At 42.4% G+C, this 26,003-nt stretch overlaps 1 protein-coding gene across 5 annotated transcripts in view; it reads right to left on the reverse strand.

Annotated features, from left to right (window-relative positions):
- Positions 1-26,003, reverse strand: part of LOC106572732 (sodium channel protein type 8 subunit alpha) — a 126,323-nt gene that overhangs the window by 96,881 nt on the left and 3,439 nt on the right. For all 5 annotated transcript variants that reach the window (XM_045696377.1, XM_045696375.1, XM_045696376.1 and 2 more), the window contains exon 2: positions 19,224-19,556. In XM_045696377.1, coding sequence (XP_045552333.1) covers positions 19,224-19,499 — 276 coding nt within the window. In that variant the 5' untranslated portion in view covers positions 19,500-19,556. The remainder of the gene's footprint in view (positions 1-19,223; positions 19,557-26,003) is intronic.

Below are 26,003 nucleotides of genomic sequence, written 5' to 3' on the forward strand. Positions count from 1 at the left end.
CCACGCCGCAGCCCTGCCCCATCCCACGCCCCAGCCCTGCTCCATCCCATGCTCCATCTCATGCCCCAGCCCTGCCCCATCCCACGCCCCAGCCCTGCTCCATCCCATGCTCCATCTCATGCCCCAGCCCTGCCACATCCCACGCCCCAGCCCTGCTCCATCCCATGCTCCATCTCATGCCCCAGCCCTGCCCTATCCCACAGCCCAGCCCTGCCCCATCCCACACCCCAGCCCCAGACCAGCCCCCACACAACAGACAGACAGAGTGCTGCATCATCAACCATCAGCCAGCCAGACGGTTGGCTGGCCCTCCCATCCGCTCCCTCTCAGTCTCAGTCATGACCCACTTTAACAGAGCCAGTACTAATGTATCACCCAGGGCTAGCCTGTCAGGGGAGGGGAGACAGACCAATAGAGAACCTCCAATTCTCCTAGCCTCCTCCACATTACATTCTCCTCACATTCGTCCATCCGTCCTCCATAAAGAGGCTGAGTACGTGTCCCAAATGGCACCCTATTCCCTATATAGTGCACTACTTTTGACAAGGCCCCACATATGCTGACCAGTGCACTACTTTTCCATATATGCTAAACTAGGGAATAGGGTGTCATAATAAAGGCTGGAAGGGAGAGTGGTTGTTGATAAAGGCTGGAAGGGAGAGTGGTTGTTGATAAAGGCTGGAAGGGAGAGTGGTTGTTGATAAAGGCTGGAAGGGAGAGTGATGCCTTTAGCCACTCGGGAGAACAGATTGATTAAGGAGGGAAATATCACCAAATATCACATCAACATCAATAAGGTGTGACTCTTAACTATACTGACTTATACAGTACTTATCCATGATCATTTAGGTAGAAGATAGTCACGATGTTGAAAGAGGAGGATGGGGCGCCCTTGTTTCTGTAACAGCGGGCATACATTTGATAGTTAAGGGCAGGTAAAGACTACTCTGGAGGATAGCCAAAGAATGTTGTTCTGTCTGTCTGTCTATACATACAGCACAATAGCACTGATACCCTCCTCAATCAAAGCTGGTTACTGTCGCTCTTCAAAGAGCTCATTTCTCATCTGCCCTATTGGCACTAGGGAATCCAGGTGTCATTTGTTTTGTAAAGTATTCCATAACTGTGGTGCATTAAAACTAAAGGCGGATTTACCATGTGGGACCTCAAAAGTTAACCAACCCTGCGTACGGGTTTGGTATTTATTTTTATATTTCAACAGGGAAGTGAGGTACACTACATTGCCAAAAGTATGTGGACACCTGCTCGTCGAACATCTAATTCCAAAATCATGGGCATTAATAGGGAGTTTGTACCCCCTTTGCTGCTATAACAGCCTCCACTCTTCTGGAAAGACTTTCCAATTGATGTTGGAACATTGCTGCGGGGACTTGCTTCTCTTCAGCCACAAGAACATTAGTGAGATCGGGCACTGATGTTGGGTGATTAGGCCTGGCTCACAGTCGGCGTTCCAATTCATTCCAAAGGTGTTCGATGGGGTTGAGGTCAGGGATCTGTGCAGGCCAGTCATGTTCTTCCACACCGATCTCAGACAAACCATTTCTGTATGGACCTCGCTTTGTGCACGGGGGCATTGTCATGCTGAAACAGGAAAGGGTCTTCTCCAAACTGTTGCCACAAAGTTGGAAGCACAGAATTGTCTAGAATGTCATTGTATGCTGTAGCATTAAGATGTCCCTTCAGTGAAACTAAGGAGCCTAACCCGAACCATGACAACAGCCCCAGACCACTATTCTTCCCCACTATTCTTCCTCCACCAAACTTTACAGGTGGCACTATGCATTGTAAAGTCGGACTGCACGTTTCCACTGCTCCAGAGTCCAATGGCAGCGAGTTTTACACCACTCCAGCCGAGGCTTGGCATTGCGAGTGGTGATTTTAGGCTTGTGTGCGGATGTTCGGCCATGGAAACCCATTTCATGATGCTTCCGATGAACAGTTCTTGTGCTGACATTGCACCCAGAGGCAGTTTGGAATTTGGTAGTGAGTGTTTTCCTCCTATAAGTTTCAACTTCACAATAACAGCACTTACAGTTGCCTGGGGCAGCTCTAGCAGGGCAAACTGACTTGTTGGAAAGGTGGCATCCTATGACGGTGCCACGTTGAAAGTCATTGAACTCTTCAGTACGGGCCATTCTACTGTCAATGTTATATTATGGAGATTGCATGGCTGTGTGCTCAATTGTATACACCTTTCAGCAACAGGTGTGGCTGAAATAGCCGAATCCACTAAGTTGAAAGGGTGTCCACATTATTTTGGCCTTGTAGTGTATGTTGGAAACTTGTGGAGCAAAGTTTGTAAACAAGAAGGGAGTAATGAAGTGATCTACGGGACTTTAGTGAGGTCCAGCTGACCTTCTGATAGTGATCAGTGTTAAAACTGTCACCTGTGGGCCTCCCGAATGGCACAGCAGTCTAAGGCACTGCATCGCAGTGCTTGAGGCGTCACTACAGACCTGGGTTTGATCCCAGGCTGTGTCACACCTGGCTGTGACTGGGAGACCCATGAGGCGGTGCACAATTGGCCCAGCATTGTCCGGGTTAGGGGAGGGTTTGGCTGGCGGGGATGTCCTTGTCCCATCGGGTTCTAGCGACTCCTTGTGGCGGGCCGGGCGCCTGCACGCTGACTTCGGTCGCCAGTTGTACAGTGTAACTACTGAAACATTGGTGCGGCTGGCTTCCGGGTTAAGCGAGCAGTGTGTCAAGATGCAGTGCGGCTTGGCAAAGTCGTGTTCCAGAGGACGCATGGCTCTTGACCTTCCCCTCTCCCGACTCCATACAGGAGTTGCAGCGATGGGACAAGACTGTAACTACCAATTGGACATCAGGAAATTGGGGAGAAAAAGGGGTAGAAGGTACCAAAGAAATTAAATATAAATATTTGTCTCCTGTAATAAAGCTATGGTAGACGGCATCAAATGGTTTAAGAGCAGTGGCTGCTGCATTCTGGTAAATGGTGTCAACATAGTCAAGAACTGTCAGGAAAGTTGACTGTACAATCTACTTCCGGCCAATCTTCCCTCTAAGCTGCGTGCGTCCCGAGACTGCAGCAATATCAGCCCACAGAGAGAAGCACGAGATTAAACTTCACTCAACTTTCTAGAGCAGTGGTCACCAACCAGTCAATTGTGATGGACTGATCAATCTCCAAGGCATTCCTAGTTGATCGCCAAACATTTCTGTAAAATAAAAAATAAATCAAACCTTGTGTTCTTATATTTTTTTATTCGTCTTGGGCTGTTGGCAGTAGGTGCACCTGATTTCAGATGCCCTGCGTGCCGGGTAGGCCAACTGTTGCCATTTTGAACCATTTCATGTGTCTGAAGGTACAAACTCTGCCTTCGCGGAGGGCCCAGAGAGCAAATCAAGTGCACTATAGGCCTACCGCTGGTCAATCGGATGGCTCAGATTACCGTATCTGCAGTAAAGACGTACAAGAAAACTACAACAAAGTTGATACTGTTTCTAAACTTTAAAACCAGACTAGAGAGAGACTGTCAACGAATACAGTAAAGATCTACTGTTTCTAAATGTTTACAACCAGACTAGAGAGAGACTGTCAACGAATACAGTAAAGATCTACTGTTTCTAAACTTTAAAACCATAACTAGAGAGAGACTGTCAACGAATACAGTAAAGATCTACTGTTTCTAAATGTTTACAACCAGACTAGAGAGAGACTGTCAACGAATACAGTAAAGATCTACTGTTTCTAAATGTTTAAAACCAGACTAGAGAGAGACTGTCAACGAATACAGTAAAGATCTACTGTTTCTAAATGTTTAAAACCAGACTAGAGAGACTGTCAACGAATACAGTAAAGATCTACTGTTTCTAAATGTTTAAAACCAGACTAGAGAGAGACTGTCAACTAATACAGTAAAGATCTACTGTTTCTAAATGTTTAAAACCAGACTAGAGAGAGACTGTCAACGAATACAGTAAAGATCTACTGTTTCTAAACGTTTAAAACCAGACTAGAGAGACTGTCAACGAATACAGTAAAGATCTACTGTTTCTAAATGTTTAAAACCAGACTAGAGAGAGACTGTCAACGAATACAGTAAAGATCTACTGTTTCTAAATGTTTAAAACCAGACTAGAGAGACTGTCAACGAATACAGTAAAGATCTACTGTTTCTAAATGTTTAAAACCAGACTAGAGAGACTGTCAACGAATACAGTAAAGATCTACTGTTTCTAAATGTTTAAAACCAGACTAGAGAGAGACTGTCAACGAATACAGTAAAGATCTACTGTTTCTAAATGTTTAAAACCAGACTAGAGAGACTGTCAACGAATACAGTAAAGATCTACTGTTTCTAAACGTTTAAAACCAGACTAGAGAGACTGTCAACGAATACAGTAAAGATCTACTGTTTCTAAATGTTTAAAACCAGACTAGAGAGACTGTCAACGAATACAGTAAAGATCTACTGTTTCTAAATGTTTAAAACCAGACTAGAGAGAGACTGTCAACGAATACAGTAAAGATCTACTGTTTCTAAATGTTTAAAACCAGACTAGAGAGAGACTGTCAACGAATACAGTAAAGATCTACTGTTTCTAAATGTTTAAAACCAGACTAGAGAGACTGTCAACGAATACAGTAAAGATCTACTGTTTCTAAACGTTTAAAACCAGACTAGAGAGACTGTCAACTAATACAGTAAAGATCTACTGTTTCTAAATGTTTAAAACCAGACTAGAGAGAGACTGTCAACGAATACAGTAAAGATCTACAGTTTCTAAACGTTTAAAACCAGACTAGAGAGACTGTCAACGAATACAGTAAAGATCTACTGTTTCTAAACGTTTAAAACCAGACTAGAGAGACTGTCAACGAATACAGTAAAGATCTACTGTTTCTAAATGTTTAAAACCAGACTTGAGAGACTGTCAACGAATACAGTAAAGATCTACTGTTTCTAAATGTTTAAAACCAGACTAGAGAGACTGTCAACGAATACAGTAAAGATCTACTGTTTCTAAATGTTTAAAACCAGACTAGAGAGAGACTGTCAACGAATACAGTAAAGATCTACTGTTTCTAAATGTTTAAAACCAGACTAGAGAGACTGTCAACGAATACAGTAAAGATCTACTGTTTCTAAACGTTTAAAACCAGACTAGAGAGACTGTCAACGAATACAGTAAAGATCTACTGTTTCTAAATGTTTAAAACCAGACTAGAGAGACTGTCAACGAATACAGTAAAGATCTACTGTTTCTAAATGTTTAAAACCAGACTAGAGAGAGACTGTCAACGAATACAGTAAAGATCTACTGTTTCTAAACTTTAAAACCAGACTAGAGAGACTGTCAACGAATACAGTAAAGATCTACTGTTTCTAAATGTTTAAAACCAGACTAGAGAGACTGTCAACGAATACAGTAAAGATCTACTGTTTCTAAATGTTTAAAACCAGACTAGAGAGACTGTCAACGAATACAGTAAAGATCTACTGTTTCTAAACGTTTAAAACCAGACTAGAGAGAGACTGTCAACGAATACAGTAAAGATCTACTGTTTCTAAACGTTTAAAACCAGACTAGAGAGACTGTCAACGAATACAGTAAAGATCTACTGTTTCTAAATGTTTAAAACCAGACTAGAGAGACTGTCAACGAATACAGTAAAGATCTACTGTTTCTAAATGTTTAAAACCAGACTAGAGAGACTGTCAACGAATACAGTAAAGATCTACTGTTTCTAGACGTTTAAAACCAGACTAGAGAGAGACTGTCAACGAATACAGTAAAGATCTACTGTTTCTAAATGTTTAAAACCAGACTAGAGAGAGACTGTCAACGAATACAGTAAAGATCTACTGTTTCTAAATGTTTAAAACCAGACTAGAGAGAGACTGTCAACGAATACAGTAAAGATCTACTGTTTCTAAACGTTTAAAACCAGACTAGAGAGACTGTCAACGAATACAGTAAAGATCTACTGTTTCTAAATGTTTAAAACCAGACTAGAGAGACTGTCAACGAATACAGTAAAGATCTACTGTTTCTAAATGTTTAAAACCAGACTAGAGAGACTGTCAACGAATACAGTAAAGATCTACTGTTTCTAAATGTTTAAAACCAGACTAGAGAGAGACTGTCAACGAATACAGTAAAGATCTACTGTTTCTAAATGTTTAAAACCAGACTAGAGAGAGACTGTCAACGAATACAGTAAAGATCTACTGTTTCTAAATGTTTAAAACCAGACTAGAGAGACTGTCAACGAATACAGTAAAGATCTACTGTTTCTAAATGTTTAAAACCAGACTAGAGAGAGAGACTGTCAACGAATACAGTAAAGATCTACTGTTTCTAAATGTTTAAAACCAGACTAGAGAGACTGTCAACGAATACAGTAAAGATCTACTGTTTCTAAATGTTTAAAACCAGACTAGAGACTGTCAACGAATACAGTAAAGATCTACTGTTTCTAAATGTTTAAAACCAGACTAGAGAGAGACTGTCAACGAATACAGTGAAGAGCTGCTGTTTTTATGACTGAGTTCATGTTTAAGTTCTTACTCAGCACTGTCAACACTTTGTATTCAACACTTTGTATTCAACACTTTGTATTCAACAATTTTATAAGACATAAAATGTGTGTTCTCCCTACTTCCACTCAGTGCTACAACAAGCACTGCAGCAGTAATGAATGAGAAGGAAAGTGTATCTATAGGCTTGTTGTTATTATTAGCGGCTTGGGTCTTTTTAATATCTAAGAATAATTAACTTTCTCTGTTCATCGATGTAACAACATGAATTTGTGCATGAGGCAGAAATAATGTGGTGCGACTCGAGTTTGGCCATCAGCTGGAAGACCGTCCCTTTTTGGTCTGTCAGTGGAGGACAGGGAGACTGGAGGGATATTGACAGGTGGACCCTCAGTCTGCTGCTCTCTCCCTCCACTGAGACTGAACATCAGATACAGGCACCATCAGCCCAGTAAAATAAAAAGCTAATTATTTAAATGTATACTCACTCAGCTATGCCTCACAAGTAATACAGCAACAGATCTATTACCTTTGAAATGTAATTGTATATAAATGGCCCGAACAATGCATTGGCAGGGCAATTCAATCAAAGCCAATATGTGTGTCACAAGCGTCGATGAAAGGGGACCAAAGCGCAGCGGGTAAAGTGCTCATCTTCTTTTATGGTGATAATGTATTGAGCCTATACAGTTGAAGTCGGAAGTTTACATACACCTTAGCCAAATACATTTAAACTCAGTTTTTCACAACTCCTGACATTTAATCCTAGTAAAGATTCCCTGTCTTAGGTCAGTTAGGATCACCACTTTATTATAAGAATGTGAAATGTCAGAATGTATTAGTATGTATTAGTATGTAGGCCTTGAAATAAATCCACAGGTACACCTCCAACTGACACAAATGATGTCATTTAGTCTATCAGAAGCTTCTAAAGCCATGACATCATTTTCTGGAATTTTCCAAGCTGTTTAAAGGTACAGTCAACTTAGTGTATGTAAACGTCTGACCCACTGGAATTGTGATACAGTGGATTCTAAGTGAAATAATCTGTCTGTAAACAATTGTTGGAAAAATTGCACAAAGTAGATGTCCTAACCGACTGGCCAAACTATAGTTTGTTAACAAGAAATTTGTGGAGTGGTTGAAAAACGAGTTTTAATGATTCCAACCTAAGTGTATGTAAACTTCTGACTTTAACTGTAGTTTACTGCACAAACCTAATTGTTACAGTACTGTTTTTAATTGGTTAATGTTGCATAGACTTACGTTTTATAAGCCAAGTCAAATAAAATCTGAGCAGTAGATCTCGGCTTGCATTTTGACTCAAAGTGATCTTGCCTCAGAAAAGGTTGGTGACCACTGTTCTAGAGTTTTCCCTCTTAACACCATCAACGTTTCCCTTTACTGAGGCAATTGTGACACGTAATATTAGCCACTTTCAATGCAACATACCGAAACAAAACCAACAATACAAGAGATTTTGTTGTAGGCAGAACACATCAGAGTAGGATTCTATTGTATTGACACGGACTACTCAGCCCGTACTCTACACAGACTGTACTACTCAGCCTGTACTCTACACAGACTGTACTACTCAGCCTGTACTCTACACAGACTGTACTACTCAGCCTGTACTCTACACAGACTGTACTACTCGGCCTGTACTCTACACAGACTGTACTACTCAGCCTGTACTCTACACAGACTGTACTACTCAGCCCGTACTCTACACAGACTGTACTACTCAGCCTGTACTCTACACAGACTACTACTCAGCCTGTACTCTACACAGACTGTACTACTCGGCCTGTACTCTACACAGACTGTACTACTCAGCCTGTACTCTACACAGACTGTACTACTCAGCCTGTACTCTACACAGACTGTACTACTCAGCCTGTACTCTACACAGAATGTACTACTCAGCCTGTACTCTACACAGACTGTACTACTCAGCCCGTACTCTACACAGACTGTACTACTCAGCCCGTACTCTACACAGACTGTACTACTCAGCCTGTACTCTACACAGACTACTACTCAGCCTGTACTCTACACAGACTGTACTACTCAGCCTGTACTCTACACAGACTACTACTCAGCCTGTACTCTACACAGACTGTACTACTCAGCCTGTACTCAACACAGACTACTACTCAGCCTGTACTCTACACAGACTGTACTACTCGGCCTGTACTCTACACAGACTACTACTCGGCCTGTACTCTACACAGACTGTACTACTTGGCCTGTACTCTACACAGACTGTACTACTCGGCCCGTACTCTACACAGACTGTGCTACTCGGCATGTACTCTACACAGACTGTACTACTCGGCCCGTACTCTACACAGACTGTACTACTCAGCCTGTACTCCACACAGACTAATACTCAGCCTGTACTCTACACAGACTAATACTCAGCCTGTACTCTACACAGACTGTACTACTCAGCCTGTACTCTACACAGACTGTACTACTCAGCCTGTACTCTACACAGACTGTACTACTCAGCCTGTACTCTACACAGACTACTACTCAGCCTGTACTCTACACAGACTGTACTACTCAGCCTGTACTCTACACAGAATGTACTACTCAGCCTGTACTCTACACAGACTGTACTACTCAGCCCGTACTCTACACAGACTGTACTACTCAGCCCGTACTCTACACAGACTGTACTACTCAGCCTGTACTCTACACAGACTACTACTCAGCCTGTAATCTACACAGACTGTACTAATCAGCCTGTACTCTACATAGACTACTACTCAGCCTGTACTCTACACAGACTGTACTACTCAGCCTGTACTCTACACAGACTGCACTACTCAGCCTGTACTCTACACAGACTGTACTACTCAGCCTGTACTCTACACAGACTGTACTACTCAGCCCGTACTCTACACAGACTGTACTACTCAGCCCGTACTCTACACAGACTGTACTACTCAGCCTGTACTCTACACAGACTGTACTACTCAGCCTGTACTCTACACAGACTGTACTACTCAGCCTGTACTCTACACAGACTGTACTACTCAGCCTGTACTCTACACAGACTACTACTCAGCCTGTACTCTACACAGACTGTACTACTCAGCCTGTACTCTACACAGACTACTACTCAGCCTGTACTCTACACAGACTGTACTACTCAGCCTGTACTCCACACAGACTACTCGTCAGCCTGTACTCTACACAGACTGTACTACTCGGCCTGTACTCTACACAGACTACTACTCAGCCTGTACTCTACACAGACTGTACTACTCGGCCTGTACTCTACACAGACTGTTCTACTCGGCCCGTACTCTACACAGACTGTACTACTCAGCCTGTACTCCACACAGACTAATACTCAGCCTGTACTCTACACAGACTGTACTACTCAGCCTGTACTCTAAACAGACTGTACTACTCAGCCTGTACTCTACACAGACTGTACTACTCAGCCTGTACTCTACACAGACTACTACTCAGCCTGTACTCTACACAGACTATACTACTCAGCCTGTACTCTACACAGACTGTACTACTCAGCCTGTACTCTACACAGAATGTACTACTCAGCATGTACTCTACACAGACTGTACTACTCAGCCCATACTCTACACAGACTGTACTACTCAGCCCGTACTCTACACAGACTACTACTCAGCCTGTACTCTACACAGACTGTACTACTCAGCCTGTACTCTACACAGACTACTACTCAGCCAGTACTCTACACAGACTGTACTACTCAGTCTGTACTCCACACAGACTACTACTCAGCCTGTACTCTACACAGACTGTACTACTCAGCCTGTACTCTACACAGACTACTACTCGGCCTGTACTCTACACAGACTGTACTACTCGGCCTGTACTCTACACAGACTGTACTACTCGGCCCGTACTCTACACAGACTGTACTACTCACCCCGTACTCTACACAGACTGTACTACTCAGCCTGTACTCTACACAGACTACTACCCAGCCTGTACTCTACACAGACTGCACAACTCAGCCTGTACTCTACACAGACTACTACTCAGCTTGTACTCTACACAGACTGTACTACTCAGCCTGTACTCTACACAGACTGTCCTACTCAGCCCGTACTCTACACAGACTGTACTACTCAGCCCGTACTCTACACAGACTGTACTACTCAGCCTGTACTCTACACAGACTACTACTCAGCCTGTGCTCTACACAGACTGTACTACTCAGCCTGTACTCTACACAGACTACTACTCAGCCTGTACTCTACACAGACTGTACTACTCAGCCTGTACTCTACACAGACTGTACTACTCAGCCTGTACTCTACACAGACTACTACTCAGCCTGTACTCTACACAGACTGTACTACTCAGCCTGTACTCCACACAGACTACTACTCGGCCTGTACTCTACACAGACTGTACTACTCGGTCTGTACTCTACACAGACTGTACTACTCGGCCCGTAATCTACACAGACTGTACTACTCAGCCTGTACTCTACAAAGAGTGTACTACTCAGCCTGTACTCTACACAGACTGTACTACTCAGCCTGTACTCCACACAGACTAATACTCAGCCTGTACTCTACACAGACTGTACTACTCAGCCTGTACTCTACACAGACTGTACTACTCAGCCTGTACTCTACACAGACTGTACTACTCAGCCTGTACTCTACACAGACTGCACTACTCAGCCTGTACTCTACACAGACTACTACTCAGCCTGTACTCTACACAGACTGTACTACTCAGCCTGTACTCTACACAGACTACTACTCAGCCTGTACTCTACACAGACTGTACTACTCAGCCTGTACTCTACACAGACTGTACTACTCACACTGTACTCTACACAGACTGTAGTACTCAGCCTGTACTCTACACAGACTACTACTCAGCCTGTACTCTACATAGACTGTACTACTCAGCCTGTACTCTACACAGACTGTACTACTCAGCCTGTACTCTACACAGAATGTACTACTCAGCCTGTACTCTACACAGACTGTACTACTCAGCCCGTACTCTACACAGACTGTACTACTCAGCCCGTACTCTACACAGACTGTACTACTCAGCCTGTACTCTACACAGACTACTACTCAGCCTGTACTCTACACAGACTGTACTACTCAGCCTGTACTCTACACAGACTACTACTCAGCCTGTACTCTACACAGAATGTACTACTCAGCCTGTACTCTACACAGACTGTACTACTCAGCCCGTACTCTACACAGACTGTACTACTCAGCCCGTACTCTACACAGACTGTACTACTCAGCCTGTACTCTACACAGACTACTACTCAGCCTGTACTCTACACAGACTGTACTACTCAGCCTGTACTCTACACAGACTACTACTCAGCCTGTACTCCACACAGACTACTACTGAGCCTGTACTCTACACAGACTGTACTACTCGGCCTGTACTCTACACAGACTACTACTCGGCCTGTACTCTACACAGACTGTACTACTCGGCCTGTACTCTACACAGACTGTACTACTCGGCCCGTACTCTACACAGACTGTACTACTCGGCCCGTACTCTACACAGACTTTACTACTCAGCCTGTACTCCACACAGACTAATACTCAGCCTGTACTCTACACAGACTGTACTACTCAGCCTGTACTCTACATAGACTGTACTACTCAGCCTGTACTCTACACAGACTGTACTACTCAGCCTGTACTCTACACAGACTACTACTCAGCCTGTACTCTACATAGACTGTACTACTCAGCCTGTACTCTACACAGACTCTACTACTCGGCCTGTACTCTACACAGACTGTACTACTCGGCCTGTACTCTACACAGACTGTACTACTCGGCCCGTACTCTACACAGACTGTACTACTCAGCCTGTACTCTACACAGACTGTAATACTCAGCCTGTACTCTACACAGACTGTACTACTCAGCCTGTACTCTACACAGACTGCACTACTCAGCCTGTACTCTACACAGACTGTACTACTCAGCCCGTACTCTACACAGACTGTACTACTCAGCCTGTACTCTACACAGACTGTACTACTCAGCCTGTACTCTACACAGACTGTACTACTCAGCCTGTACTCTACACAGCCTGTACTACTCAGCCTGTACTCTACACAGACTGCACTACTCAGCCTGTACTCTACACAGACTGCACTACTCAGCCTGTACTCTACACAGACTACTACTCAGCCTGTACTCTACACAGACTGTACTACTCAGCCTGTACTCTACACAGACTACTACTCAGCCTGTACTCTACACAGACTGTACTACTCAGCCTGTACTCTACACAGACTGTACTACTCAGCCTGTACTCTACAAAGAGTGTACTACTCAGCCTGTACTCTACACAGACTGTACTACTCAGCCTGTACTCTACACAGACTGTACTACTCAGCCTGTACTCTACACAGACTGCACTACTCAGCCTGTACTCTACACAGACTGCACTACTCAGCCTGTACTCTACACAGACTGCACTACTCAGCCTGTACTCTACACAGCCTGTACTACTCAGCCCGTACTCTACACAGACTGTACTACTCAGCCTGTACTCTACACAGACTGTACTACTCAGCCTGTACTCTACACAGACTGTACTACTCAGCCTGTACTCTACACAGCCTGTACTACTCAGCCTGTACTCTACACAGACTGCACTACTCAGCCTGTACTCTACACAGACTGTACTACTCAGCCTGTACTCTACACAGACTGTACTACTCAGCCCGTACTCTACACAGACTGTACTACTCAGCCTGTACTCTACACAGACTGTACTACTCAGCCTGTACTCTACACAGACTGTACTACTCAGCCTGTACTCTACACAGACTGCACTACTCAGCCTGTACTCTACACAGACTGCACTACTCAGCCTGTACTCTACACAGACTGCACTACTCAGCCTGTACTCTACACAGACTGTACTACTCAGCCCGTACTCTACACAGACTGTACTACTCAGCCCGTACTCTACACAGACTGTACTACTCAGCCTGTACTCTACACAGCCTGTACTACTCAGCCTGTACTCTACACAGACTGCACTACTCAGCCTGTACTCTACACAGACTGCACTACTCAGCCTGTACTCTACACAGACTGTACTACTCAGCCCGTACTCTACACAGACTGTACTACTCAGCCTGTACTCTACACAGACTGTACTACTCAGCCTGTACTCTACACAGACTGTACTACTCAGCCTGTACTCTACACAGCCTGTACTCTAGTGTTGGTGGAGTGTTGGTGAGGTGCTGGGCATGGACAAGCTAAATATTTTGCACCCCTGCCTTTTGCAAAGTAGGCACTGCTTATCATGGGGCGGCATCAGCGCTCATCTGTCTAGCCCTAATGCCACTGAGTGAGAGTCATTGTTTTGGGGCAGAATAATGTGAGGTATGTATTGTTGGAGGTGCGTCTTGGTCAGTTTAGCTCGGAAAATGCCGCCCTTGTCAAACTGCTGCTATAGGCGGCTGCCTAATCCTGCCTAATGGGCGGGCCGGCCGTGGGGCCTAATCATATAATTATATTTCAAATCGCTATTAATTCAATAGCATCTCTGTGGGCCTAGTCATAAACAACAACAAAAATATCACTTTTAAAATGCATTACCTTTTCTTGTGGCATAAACGCAACCAGACATGATGTTTTCATGTGATTGTCAATCACTTCAAAGGGCTCCTTTTACTAGGTTACCTGCACACGTTCATCCACTCTCATCATATTACCAGCCTCCAAACAAAGTGGTGAATGGAAAGAGACCTCTGTTACACAAAACACCACAAAGTGGAATGACATTTGGAGATTGTCATTAGGTCAGAATTAATGCCTCCACTGTCTCGGTTTCGGCCAATCATCTCTGCCTTGGCAAAATGTCAGTGTTCTCAGTGAACCATATCGCATTTTGGAGTCTTTGTCATGCCTCTGACATGCAGTAATGATAAATAATGGTCTAGTAGCCCACACTTTTCTTGACATTTTGGTTTCATTATTGTGATAGGCTCATGTTTTACCGGTATGGCCATCACTATTTATTTTGCCGGGACGCCGTACCGGACCATACTGCCTTACTTTCACCCCTGGTTATGAACAGTGGTGTAGTGGTACCTGGAGAAGTGGGTATACTATAATATTGCCCCAAAATGTCTAAAAGTCCCCCACGGCGACAGAACGGCGCACTGTGTGAAAAATTCTATGACAAACAGTGACATACACTATGAATGACCTAAAATGATCAATCCCACATTGGTCTTTCAGTCAGGCCAACTGAAGCTGTACTATTGCAAACAGGCTAATAATGGAATGAAAACATGAAATAAGAAGAAATAAGAATTTAAAGTCATAAGACATGGCCAGATATGGCCAGATATGGAATTATTAACACATACTAACTACACCACAGCCTCTGAATGAGTGTCTTCATTTTGGTATCAGCCTACTAGTGAAATGCATAAATGAGGCCGTCAACTTTGTCAAAAATTCAGATTTTTTTTTCATTTTTTGGAGGGAGTTCTGCTCTCAAAGTCACACTTTTAATAGAAAAACAACAAAGTATGATCTAAGTCCACAACAATGCTTAAACAACATCAGGAGACCACTTTTAATTCAACTGTGCAGGCACCTAGCACTGTTTGGTTAGTGCTGTTTCTGTAGGACACATGAGATTTTCAAAACAAATGACCACTGGATTGATGTAAATAATAATTCTGACAGGTAGACATACGCTAGTTAAGTTATTTTCCTCCAAAACACGACCCTGCCGAGCCGCACCGCTTCTTGACACACTGCTCGCTTAACCCGTTAAGCCAGCCACACCAATGTGTCGAAGGAAACACCGTACAATTGGCGACCGTGTCAGCGTGCATGAGCCCGGTCCGCCACAGGAGAAGCTAGAGCGCGATGGGACAAGGACATCCAGGCCGGCCAAACCCTCCCCTAACCTGGACGACGCTGGGCCAATTGTGCGTCTCAGCCGGCTGTGACACAGCCCGGGATCGAACCTGGATCTGTAGTGACTTAGACCGCTGCGCCACTTGGGAGGCCCACAACCCTTTCCTGCAGTCAAAAGACCTATTGGCCTCGTAGGTGGGATGTCATTAATATTTTTCATAATTTCATAATTAATTAACATTATTTTTAATAAGCCTCCAAAAATCTGGTATTTTTATGTCAAACGGTTTAGTTATATTTCAGTCTTCTGTGATGTATAGTGTAATATTGGGATGCAAACTCAGAATGTATTACATTATAACTCTATATCTGACAAGTGTATTCTTTATTTTGTTTAAGCCCATAACCATGTGGGTGAGGTGTATACTTTTGTTTAAGACTACCAAGAAACTGATTTCGCCCACTGCAGTAAATGAATTGGGAAGTTTTTTGGGAAAGCCTTTCCATCTTGGCCTTCAGAAGACGGTTAGGTCAATCATTAGCATCACTGTTTTTCCTGTTCCTTAGTTGTTTTTTTACAATCACTTTGGCACTAATTTCAGAACCTTGATGTCATTTTCAAAACTCTAGACACAAAACTCACAACCAATGATCAAAGTGCACATTCTTTCAAACTCTAACACTTTTTCCAATTGCTTGGATACAATACACATAAAGCTAAGATCATTTGTTCATTGAAGTAAAATCACCTGTTCAAAAGGACTTACCATCAAAGTATTACCATTTCAAAATGCAATTCACACATTACATCTGAGATGACTGTCTATTCATTTCATTACAATGATCTAACTATCAATTGATACAACTGCTCAAAATGATAAGTAACTGTTGCATTACTCTTAATGCATAGTTTTATGGAAACTGACAAACAATATTCCATGTTTAGATCATGAAAGTTTCACGATAACGAGATCCATTGACACCAATTAACGTGGAAAATGAACCAATTGGACTACATTATCTATGGATGTAATATTTCATCATCATTCTTTATCAGACACTGTTTCTATGGTCCCATGTACCACTTTTCCAGACCATGTTTTCAGATTTGACATTACTGTACTCTCATTTGCCACTTTATTAGGTACACCTATCTAGTACTGGGTAGGACCCTCTTTTACCTCCTCAACAGCCTTAATTATTCATGGTGTTGTACGTTAAGAGATGCCATTCTGCACACCACTGTTTTAAACAGCTGTTATTTGAGCATTTGTGGCCTTTCTGTTAGCTTGAATGAGTCTGAATATTCTCCTCCTCCTCTCTCATTAACAAGGTGTTTTTGCCCACAGAACTGCCGCTCACTGAATGTGTTTTGTTTATCGCACCATTCTCTGTAAACTCTGGAGACTGTAGTGCATAAAAATCCCAGGAGGGCAGCTGTTTCTGAGCTGCTGGAATCACCATGTGTGGCACCAACAATCATCCACGGTCAAAGTTGCTTAGATTACGCATCTTGCCCGTTCTAATGTTTGGTCGAACAACAACTAATGCTCTCTACTCTATATACTCTATATATTGAGTTGCAGGCAGCCACATGATTCGCTGTTCGAAGGAGCAGGCTATTTGCGTTAACACTCAGGTGTACCTAATAAAATGGCCAGTGAGTGTATGCAGGCCCTTGTAATTGCTTGTCCAATACTGCCAACTCGTTACTGATGATTGATTTCACATTGTGGTACGAGTATATAGTGAAATGAGAGGTATCCCCCTACAACAACATGGCGATAACATGGAGCGGGCAGGTGATCCAGGTCACAATAGAGGTCAAGCAGTGGGAGGAGGAAGACATGGTGGTGAAAGGAAAGGCAGGGGACAAGCACCCCTTCTGAGAGGTGGTCGTGGGCCTCGTTTGAGAGGTGTGGGGGAACGTGGTAGAGGACAAGGTCACGGACCAAGACCGCGGCAGCAACAGCAAAGAGTGTCCAATGAAATCTGAGCAATAGTTGTAGACCATGTGGTAAATCATGGCATTACAATGACTGAGGCAGCTACAATGATTCAACCAAACCTCAGAAGATCAACTTTCCTCAGTGAGAACCGGTAAGTCTTCAGAATGCACTAAACATTAGGCTACTCTCAATTGTCAAATGACTGTATACTGCATGCCAATGTGTACCACAGAGTAGGTGATGTGACTAAATGTGTTCTTAAAATCACAACATATCACAACATAAGCCCATCATGGACAATGATAACATGTTCAACAATGTGGAAGCCATACGTTTGCAGACTATTGCACGCATGCTGAAAGGGCACCAGGTGTCTCTAAAACAGCTATACCGTGTGCCTTTTGAAAGAAATGCAGACAGAGTGAAGCAAGATGCCTATTATGAAAAATTCACCCAAAATTCTACATCATTGTAATCAGTAATTCTCTTTCCAAAATGTATTTTTAGAGGGTGATGGAGCTGGATGCTGATAAAAACCATCACAAATTCCTCTTCTTGGATGAGGCAGGCCTCAACTTGGCCAAGACAAGGAGGAGAGGTCGGAATTTCATTGGCCAGCGGATAACCATCCAAGTACCTGGACAACGTGGGGCCTACATTACCATGTGTGTGGCTATATCAGAAGATGGTGTGGTGGGAAGCAGACCTCGTATTGGATCATATAATGCAGCTCTCCTTGTAACCTTCCTTGATGAGCTAAATCAGGTCTGTAGAGCTGATGACGTGACCTATGTCATTGTGTGGGATAATGTCAGGTTCCACCATGCTCAAATGGTGTAAGCATGGTTTCAGGCCCATCCACAATTTACCACCCGGTACTTACCCTCATACTCTCCTTTCCTTAACCTGATTGAGGAATTTTTCTCCACATGGAGGTGGAAGGTATATGATAGGCACACTCACAAACAAGCCACCCTTCTCCAGGCCATGGATGACGCATGCAATGACATCACGGCAGACCAGTGTCAGGCCTGGATTCGCCCGAAGATTCTTCCCAAGATGTTTGGCTAATGAAAACATCCATTGTGATGTGGATGAGAACCTGTGGCCAAATCCACAAGACAGGGTTGATGGAAATATAGAAGTACAGTAATCAATCCTTTGCTTTGCTTTTTACAGTAAGCAAGGTGAGGAACACTGCAGTTGACGGTTTACTGTAATACATTTTTTTATTTCTTTACTTTGATTCAAAGAAACCTATGTTGTGATTTTAATGTATTTCATCAATACATTTCAGATTTTGTCAATGATTCCACTGTGTCTGTAGTACTCTCTACTAGTCCTTTTACAGTGATGTATTTACATGTAGTACCATAATGAAACGTATCACATAATTTGCACTACAATATTTAATGATTGTATAAACAACTACACAGTGAAACTATCGGTATCTTGTGTGTGGGTGATCTAAATTAATTTTCCTATAGTATTTCATGATAAATTTGTTATTTGAACCAACGATTCTGCAAGTACAAGGTTTCTTTTAAAGATATGAATGCACAATGCAATGTTTTGAACATTGGATGGCCTGTGTTAAAAGTGGTGACCGTTTTGAGTTTTGTGTCTAGAGTTTTGAAAAATTACCACAAGGTTCTGAAAGTGATTGTTAAAAAAAAATGTAATACAATCTTAGTCACATGACAGCACGTATTCCTCTTACTATATCTGTGATGTAAGGTGTTGAGACAAAGCAAGGCCAAGGATGTGTGTGTGTGTGTGTCTGTCTGTCTGTCTGTGATGGAGGATAGAGATAAGGAGGAGGCTTGTGTTTTGTCACTTACTTTCTGAGCCTGGTAGAAAGGGTCCAGATCCTCCAGTGGTGTCGCCACCATTCCAGGAGGGATGTCGCCATAGATGAAGGGCAGATTCCGCCCAGCCTCCAGGTCGCCATTGGGCTTGGGTTTGTTGTCATCGTCGTCGTCACGGTGACTGCTGTCCTGTTTGGGCGGCGGTTTGTTCTTCTCCTCATTGATCCGGAGCTCGATGTTAGCCAATGTTTCCACGGTAAAATATTTAAAGCTGTCAGGTCCTGGTGGTGCCATAAGGGGTGCAGCCATGTTGTCATCCTGTAGCTACTTGGTCTTTAAGTATTGTACCATCCACTGAAACCAGCTCTGGGGGAATGAGAGAGAGTAAAGAAGAACAAATGAGCCAACAGAGCAGAGTTAGAAGGGTAATAGAAGGTGCTCAACAAAAGATGAATCAAGGTGAAATCAAAAATCACAAGAACATTTGAATGGAATATGCACAAGAGTGAGTGGTGCCTGTTTTCTTCAAAAGAGCAAGAGAGTTGAGGAAGCAGAGCCCAATAGTCATCAGAGCAGATGAGACTGTGTAGAGGTGGGCTGTCCTATTGTTGAGGCCCTTGTGACTTTCATGGTCTTCTCTTGAAAATACAAGGCATTAAATATTCAATAGTTTGAATTATTTTGAAATGTTTGTAAATATCATACATGAATATCATAACAGCAAGATGTATGTGTAGGAACTGGATTTGGAGAAGTAATATTTAGCCTTGCACTTTATGTGAATCCAAGATGACACCCCCGTTAGTCTTGACCCAAATACTATATAGGGTGCCATTTTGGACGCAAGTACTCTCTCCCTGTTTTTTCTACGGTAAAGAAAAGCTTCAGAGCAAGAGAAGATATTTCAAGTTCTCCCACAGCAGAGCCGTCGCAGAAATGGACCAGTACAGTCCGGACTTGACAGAAGAAGAAAAAACACAGGATATGTCCCAAATAACACTCTATTTCCTATATAGGGCACTACTTCTGTACAGAGCTCTATGGGCCATGGTCAAAGGTAGTGCACTATATAGGGAATATGGTGCCATTTGGGGCGGGACCAGATACACTAACACTGAACAAGTGATAACGGTTAAAAAGGTGAGATCATCAAACTAAAAACACCAACTAAAACATCAAATAATGATGCTGCTATTTTGAGAACACACTACAGATGTAAAATGACAGAACAAATATGAGTCAATGACTTTCATGTATGATAGATATAACAAGTAGGTTTGATCACGAGTCACAATCCAAATGGCAACCTATTCCCTACATACAATAGTTTACACAGTCCCATGGGTCTTGGTCAAAAGAAGTGGACTATAGGAAACAGGGTGCTTTGGGGACAAAGGCTTTAAATGCTGTAGGGGACACCCAGTATTTTATTAAAATATATAAACTTAGCTCCATATTTATTGTATTGGAAGAAAATACTAATTAGTGTATTGCTCACATACAGTTGAAGTCGGAAGTTAACATACACTTAGGTTGGAGTCATTAAAACTCGTTTTTCAACCACTCCACAAATTTCTTGTTAACAAACTATAATTTTGGCAAGTCGGTTAGGACATCTACTTTGTGCATGAAACAAGTCATTTTTCCAACAATTGTTTACAGATAGATTATTTCACTTATAATTAACTGTATCACAATTCCAGTGGGTCAGAAGTTTAAATATACTAAGTTGACTCTGTCTTTAAACAGCTTGGAAAATTCTAGAAAATGATGTCATGGCTTTAGAAGCTTCTAAAAAGCTAATTGACATCATTTGAGTCAATTGGAGGTATGCATGTGGATGTATTTCAAGGCCTACCTTCAAACTCAGTGCCTCTTTGTTTGACATCATGGGAAAATCAAAAGAAATCAGCCAAGACCTCAGAAAAAAATTTAAGAACTTCACAAGTCTGGTTCATCCTTTTGATCAATTTCCAAATTCCTGAAGGTACCACATTCATCTGTACAAACAATAGTACGCAAGTATAAATACCATGGGATACGCAGCCGTCATACCGCTCAGGAAAGAGACGAGTTCTGTCTCCTAGAGATGAACGTACTTTGGTGCGAAAAGTGCAAATCAATCTCAGAACAACACAAGGACCTTGTGAACATGCTGGAGGAAACAGGTACAAAAGTATCTATATCCACAGTAAAACATGGCCTATATCGACATAACCTGAAAGGCCACTCAGCAAGGAAGAAGCCACTTCTCCAAAACCGCCATAAAAAAGCCAGACTACGGTTTGCAACTGCACATGGGGACAAAGCTCGTACTTTTTGGAGAAATGTCTTCTGGTCTGATGAAACAAAAATAGGCCATTAAGACCATCATTATGTTTGTAGGAAAAAGGGGGAGGCTTGCAAGCCGAAGAACACCATCCCAACCATGAAGCACGGGCGTGGCAAGATGTTGTGGGGGTGCTTTGCTGCAGGAGAGACTGGTGCACTTCACAAAATAGATGGCATCACGAGGCAGGAAAATTATGTGGATATATTGAAGCAACATCTCAAGACATCAGTCAGGAAGTTAAAGCTTGGTCGCAAATGGGTCTTCCAAATGGACAAAGACCCCAAGCATACTTCCAAAGTTGTGGCAAAATGGCTTAAGGATAACAATGTCAAGGTATTGGAGTGGCCATCACAAAGCCCTGACCTCAATCCTATAGACAATTTGTGGGCAGAACTGAAAAACCTTGTGCGAGCAAGGAGGCCTACAAACCTGACTCAGTTACACCAGCTCTGTCAGGAGGAATGGACCAAGATTTACCCAACTTATTGTGGGAAGCTTGTGGAAGGCTACCCGAAACGTTTGACCCAAGTTAAACAATTTAAAGGAAATGCTACCAAATACTAATTGAGTGTATGTAAACTTCTGACCCACTGGGAATGTGATGAAAGAAATAAAAGCTGAAATAAATCTCTCTCTACTATTATTCTGACATTTCACATTCTTAAAATAAAGTGGTGATCTTAACTGACCTAAGACAGGGAATTTTTACTTGGATTAAATGTCAGGTATTTTGAAAAACTGAATTTAAATGTATTTGGATAAGGTGTATGTGAACTTCCGACTTCAACTGTAGATTATTTGTGCTCTCTATCAATTGAAGATACTGATGACGTAACTTGTATAAAATGTGTGGTTGATTCAGGCTGGGATGTTTGTTTGTTTAGGTTAGTTTATTAGGATCCTCATTAGCTACTGCACATGCAGCAGCTACTCTTCCTGGGGTCCACATAAAACTTAGTACAGAACAGACGAAGTACAGAACAGTTATAGAAAAGGACATTAAATTAAATATATACACTGAACAAAAAATATAAACGCAACATGTAAAGTGTTGGTCCCATGTTTCATGAGCTGAAATAAAAGATCCCAGAAATGTTCCATAGGCACAAAAAGCTTATTTCTCTTAAATTTGGTGCTCAAATTTTTTTACATCCCTGTTAGTGAGCATGTATCCTTCGCCAAGATAATCCATTCACCTTACAGGTATGACATATCAAGAAGTTCATTAAAGAGTTAGATCTTTGCACAGGTGCACCTTGTGCCGGGGACAATAAAAGGCAGTTTGTCACACAACACAATGCCACAGATGTCTCAAGTTTTGAGACTGTTGAAAGATAATTTAATGTTAATTTCTCTACCATAAGCTGCCTCCAACGTCGTTTTAGTTCCATGTTGCTCAGTTGGTAGAGCATTACGCTTGCAACACCAGGGGGTTCGATTCCCACGGGGGACCAGTACAGAAAAATATGAAAATGTATGCACTCTCTACTGTAAGTCGCTCAGAATAGGAGTATCTGATAAATGAATTAAATTAAAATATTTCAGAAAATTTGTCAGAATGTCCAGCTGGCCTCACAACCGCAGACCACGTGTTACCACACCAGCCCAAGACCTCCACATCCAGCTTCTTCACCTGTGGGATGGTCTGAGACCAGCCACCCGGACAGCTGATGAAACTGTGGGTTTGCACAAAGAAGAATTTCTGCACAAACTGTCAGAAACCGTCTTTGGGAAGCTCATCTGCGTGCTCGTTGTCCTCACCAGGGTCTTGATCTGACTGCAGTTCGGCGTCGTAACCGACTTCAGTGGGCAAATGCTCATCTTCAATGGCCACTGGCATGCTGGAGAAGGGTGCTCTTCATGGATGAATCCTGGTTTCAACTGCACCAGGCAGATGGCAGACAGCGTGTATGGTGTTGTGTGGGTGAGCGGTTTGATGAGGTCAATATTGGGAACAGAGTGCCCCATGGTGGCGATGGGGTTATGGTATGGGCAGGAATAAACTATGGACAATAAACACACCCTATGGACAATATACCTTGTGTTCTGACAAAGTAGGGGTGGTATACAGAAGATAGCCATATTTGGTGAAAGACCAAGTCCATATTATGGCACGACCATCTCATATAAGCAAAGAGAAACAACAGTCCATCACTACTCTTAAGGATCTCTACAGATCGGTGTCCCACCCACAGGACGGTTGAGCTAAGGTAGGCTAATGCGATTAGCATGCGGTTGTAAGTAACAAGAACATTTCCCAGGACATAGACATATCTAATATTGGCAGAAAGCTTAAATTCTTGTTAATCTAACTGCACTGTCCAATTTACAGTAGCTATTACAATGAAAGAATACTATGCTATTGTCTGAGGAGAGTGCACAGTTATTAACTTGAAAAGTTATTAATAAACCAATTAGGCACATTTGGGTAGTCTTGATACAACATTTTGAACAGAAATACAATGGTTCATTGGATCCGTCTAAAAAAATTGCACATACACTGCTGCTATCTAGTGGCTAAAATCTAAATTGCACCTGGGCTGGAATAATGCATTATGGCCTTACTCTCGCATTTCAAAGATGGTACAAAAAAAAAAACAGTTGGTTTATTATTTGTATTATCTTTTACCAGATCAAATGTGATATATTCTCCTACATTAATTTAACATTTCCACAAACTTCAAAGTGTTTCCTTTCAAATGGTATCAAGAAAATGCATATCCTTGCTTCCGGTCCTGAGCTACGGGAAGTTAGATTTTGGTATGTCATTTTAGGCTAAAAAAATTAAAAAAGGGGTGGATCCTTAAGAGGTTTAAGGCATGAAGGTCAGTCAATCCGTAAAATTTCAAGAATTTTGTAAGTTTCTTCAAGTGCAGTCGCAAAAACCGTCAAGCGCTATGATGAAACTGGCTCTCATGAGGACCACCACAGGAAAGGAAGGCCCAGAGTTACCTCTGCTGTAGAGGATACATTCATTGGAGTTACCAGCCTCAGAAATGGCAGCCCAAATAAATGCTGCACAGAATTCAAGTAACAGACACATCTCAACATCAACTGTTCAGAGGAGACTGTGTGAATCAGGCCTTCATGGTGGTATTGCTGCAAAGAAGCCACTACTAAAGAACACCAATAATAAGAAGAGACTTGTTTGGGACAAGAAACACGAGCAATGGACATTAGACCGGTGGCAATCTGGTTCCAACCGCCGTGTCTTTGTGAGACGCAGAGTAGGTGAACGGATGATCTTCGCATGTGTGGTTTCCACCGTGAAGCATGGAGGAGGAGGTGTGATGGTGTGGGGGTGCTTTGCTGTTGACACTGACAGTGATTTATTTAGAATTCAAGGCACACTTAACCAGCATAGCTATCACAGCATTCTGCAGCGATATGCCGTCCCATCTGGTTTGCGCTTAGTGGGACTATAATTTGTTTTTCAACAGGACAATGACCCAACACACCTCCAGGCTGTGTAAGGGCTATTTGACTAAGAAGGAGAGTGATGGAGTGCTGCATCAGATGAGCTGGCTTCCACAACCTCAACCCAATTGAGATGGTTTGGTACGAGTTGGACCGCAGAGTGAAGGAAAAGCGGCCAACAAGTACTTAGCATATGTGGGAACTCCTTCAAGACTGTTGGAAAAGCCCTCCAGTAAAGCTGTTTGAGAGAATGCCAAGAGTGTGCAAAGCTATCATCAAGGCATTGGGTGGCTACTTTGAAGAATCTAAAATATATTTTGATTTGTTAAACACTATTTTGGTTATTACATGATTCCATATGTGTTATTTAATAGTTTTGATGTCTTCACTATTATTCTACAATGTAGAGAATAGAAACAATGAAGAAAAAGCCTTGAATGAGTAGGTGTGTCCAAACTTTTGACTGGTACTGTATATTCAGTTAAGTTAGATCTTTAGAAAGAGGCGAGGCACTGCTCGTACTGTAACAATAATGAATGTTGAAAGGATATTATCATTATCATCACACTCTTAGAAAACCCCTTTTTGGTTCCAGGTAGAACCTTTTTAGTTCCGGGTAGAACCCTATTGGGTTCCATATAGAACCCTCTGTGGAAAGGAGACAACCAAAAACCCTTTTAGGTTCTAGATAGCACCTTTTTTTCTAAGAGTGCAGTATAAAACACTAATATTGTTTAGGTATGGCAAGCATAGAATTAGAATGCTTGCCATCTAATTCTTTTTTTTGTTTTTGTTGTTTTTGCTTGCCATCTTCTTCTATAATGGCAAGTTTTTCACTATCACACTCCATGCTAACCATGCTTGGCAAAATGTATAAAATACAATAGTATTATGGTAATAGTACAGTAGTAAAGTGGTAGTATAGAAACGTGTCGTGTCATGATTCTCTGTGCCAGCAGAGGAAAAAAGAGACCTACCTGGCAACAGACCACAACAGACTATGGGATGTGTAACTAAGGAAACAATATCAATATTACAGCACAAATTCAGTTGCTGGTAGATCC

This window comes from Salmo salar, chromosome ssa15 (assembly GCF_905237065.1).
Source record: "Salmo salar chromosome ssa15, Ssal_v3.1, whole genome shotgun sequence".
Taxonomy (NCBI): domain Eukaryota; kingdom Metazoa; phylum Chordata; class Actinopteri; order Salmoniformes; family Salmonidae; genus Salmo; species Salmo salar.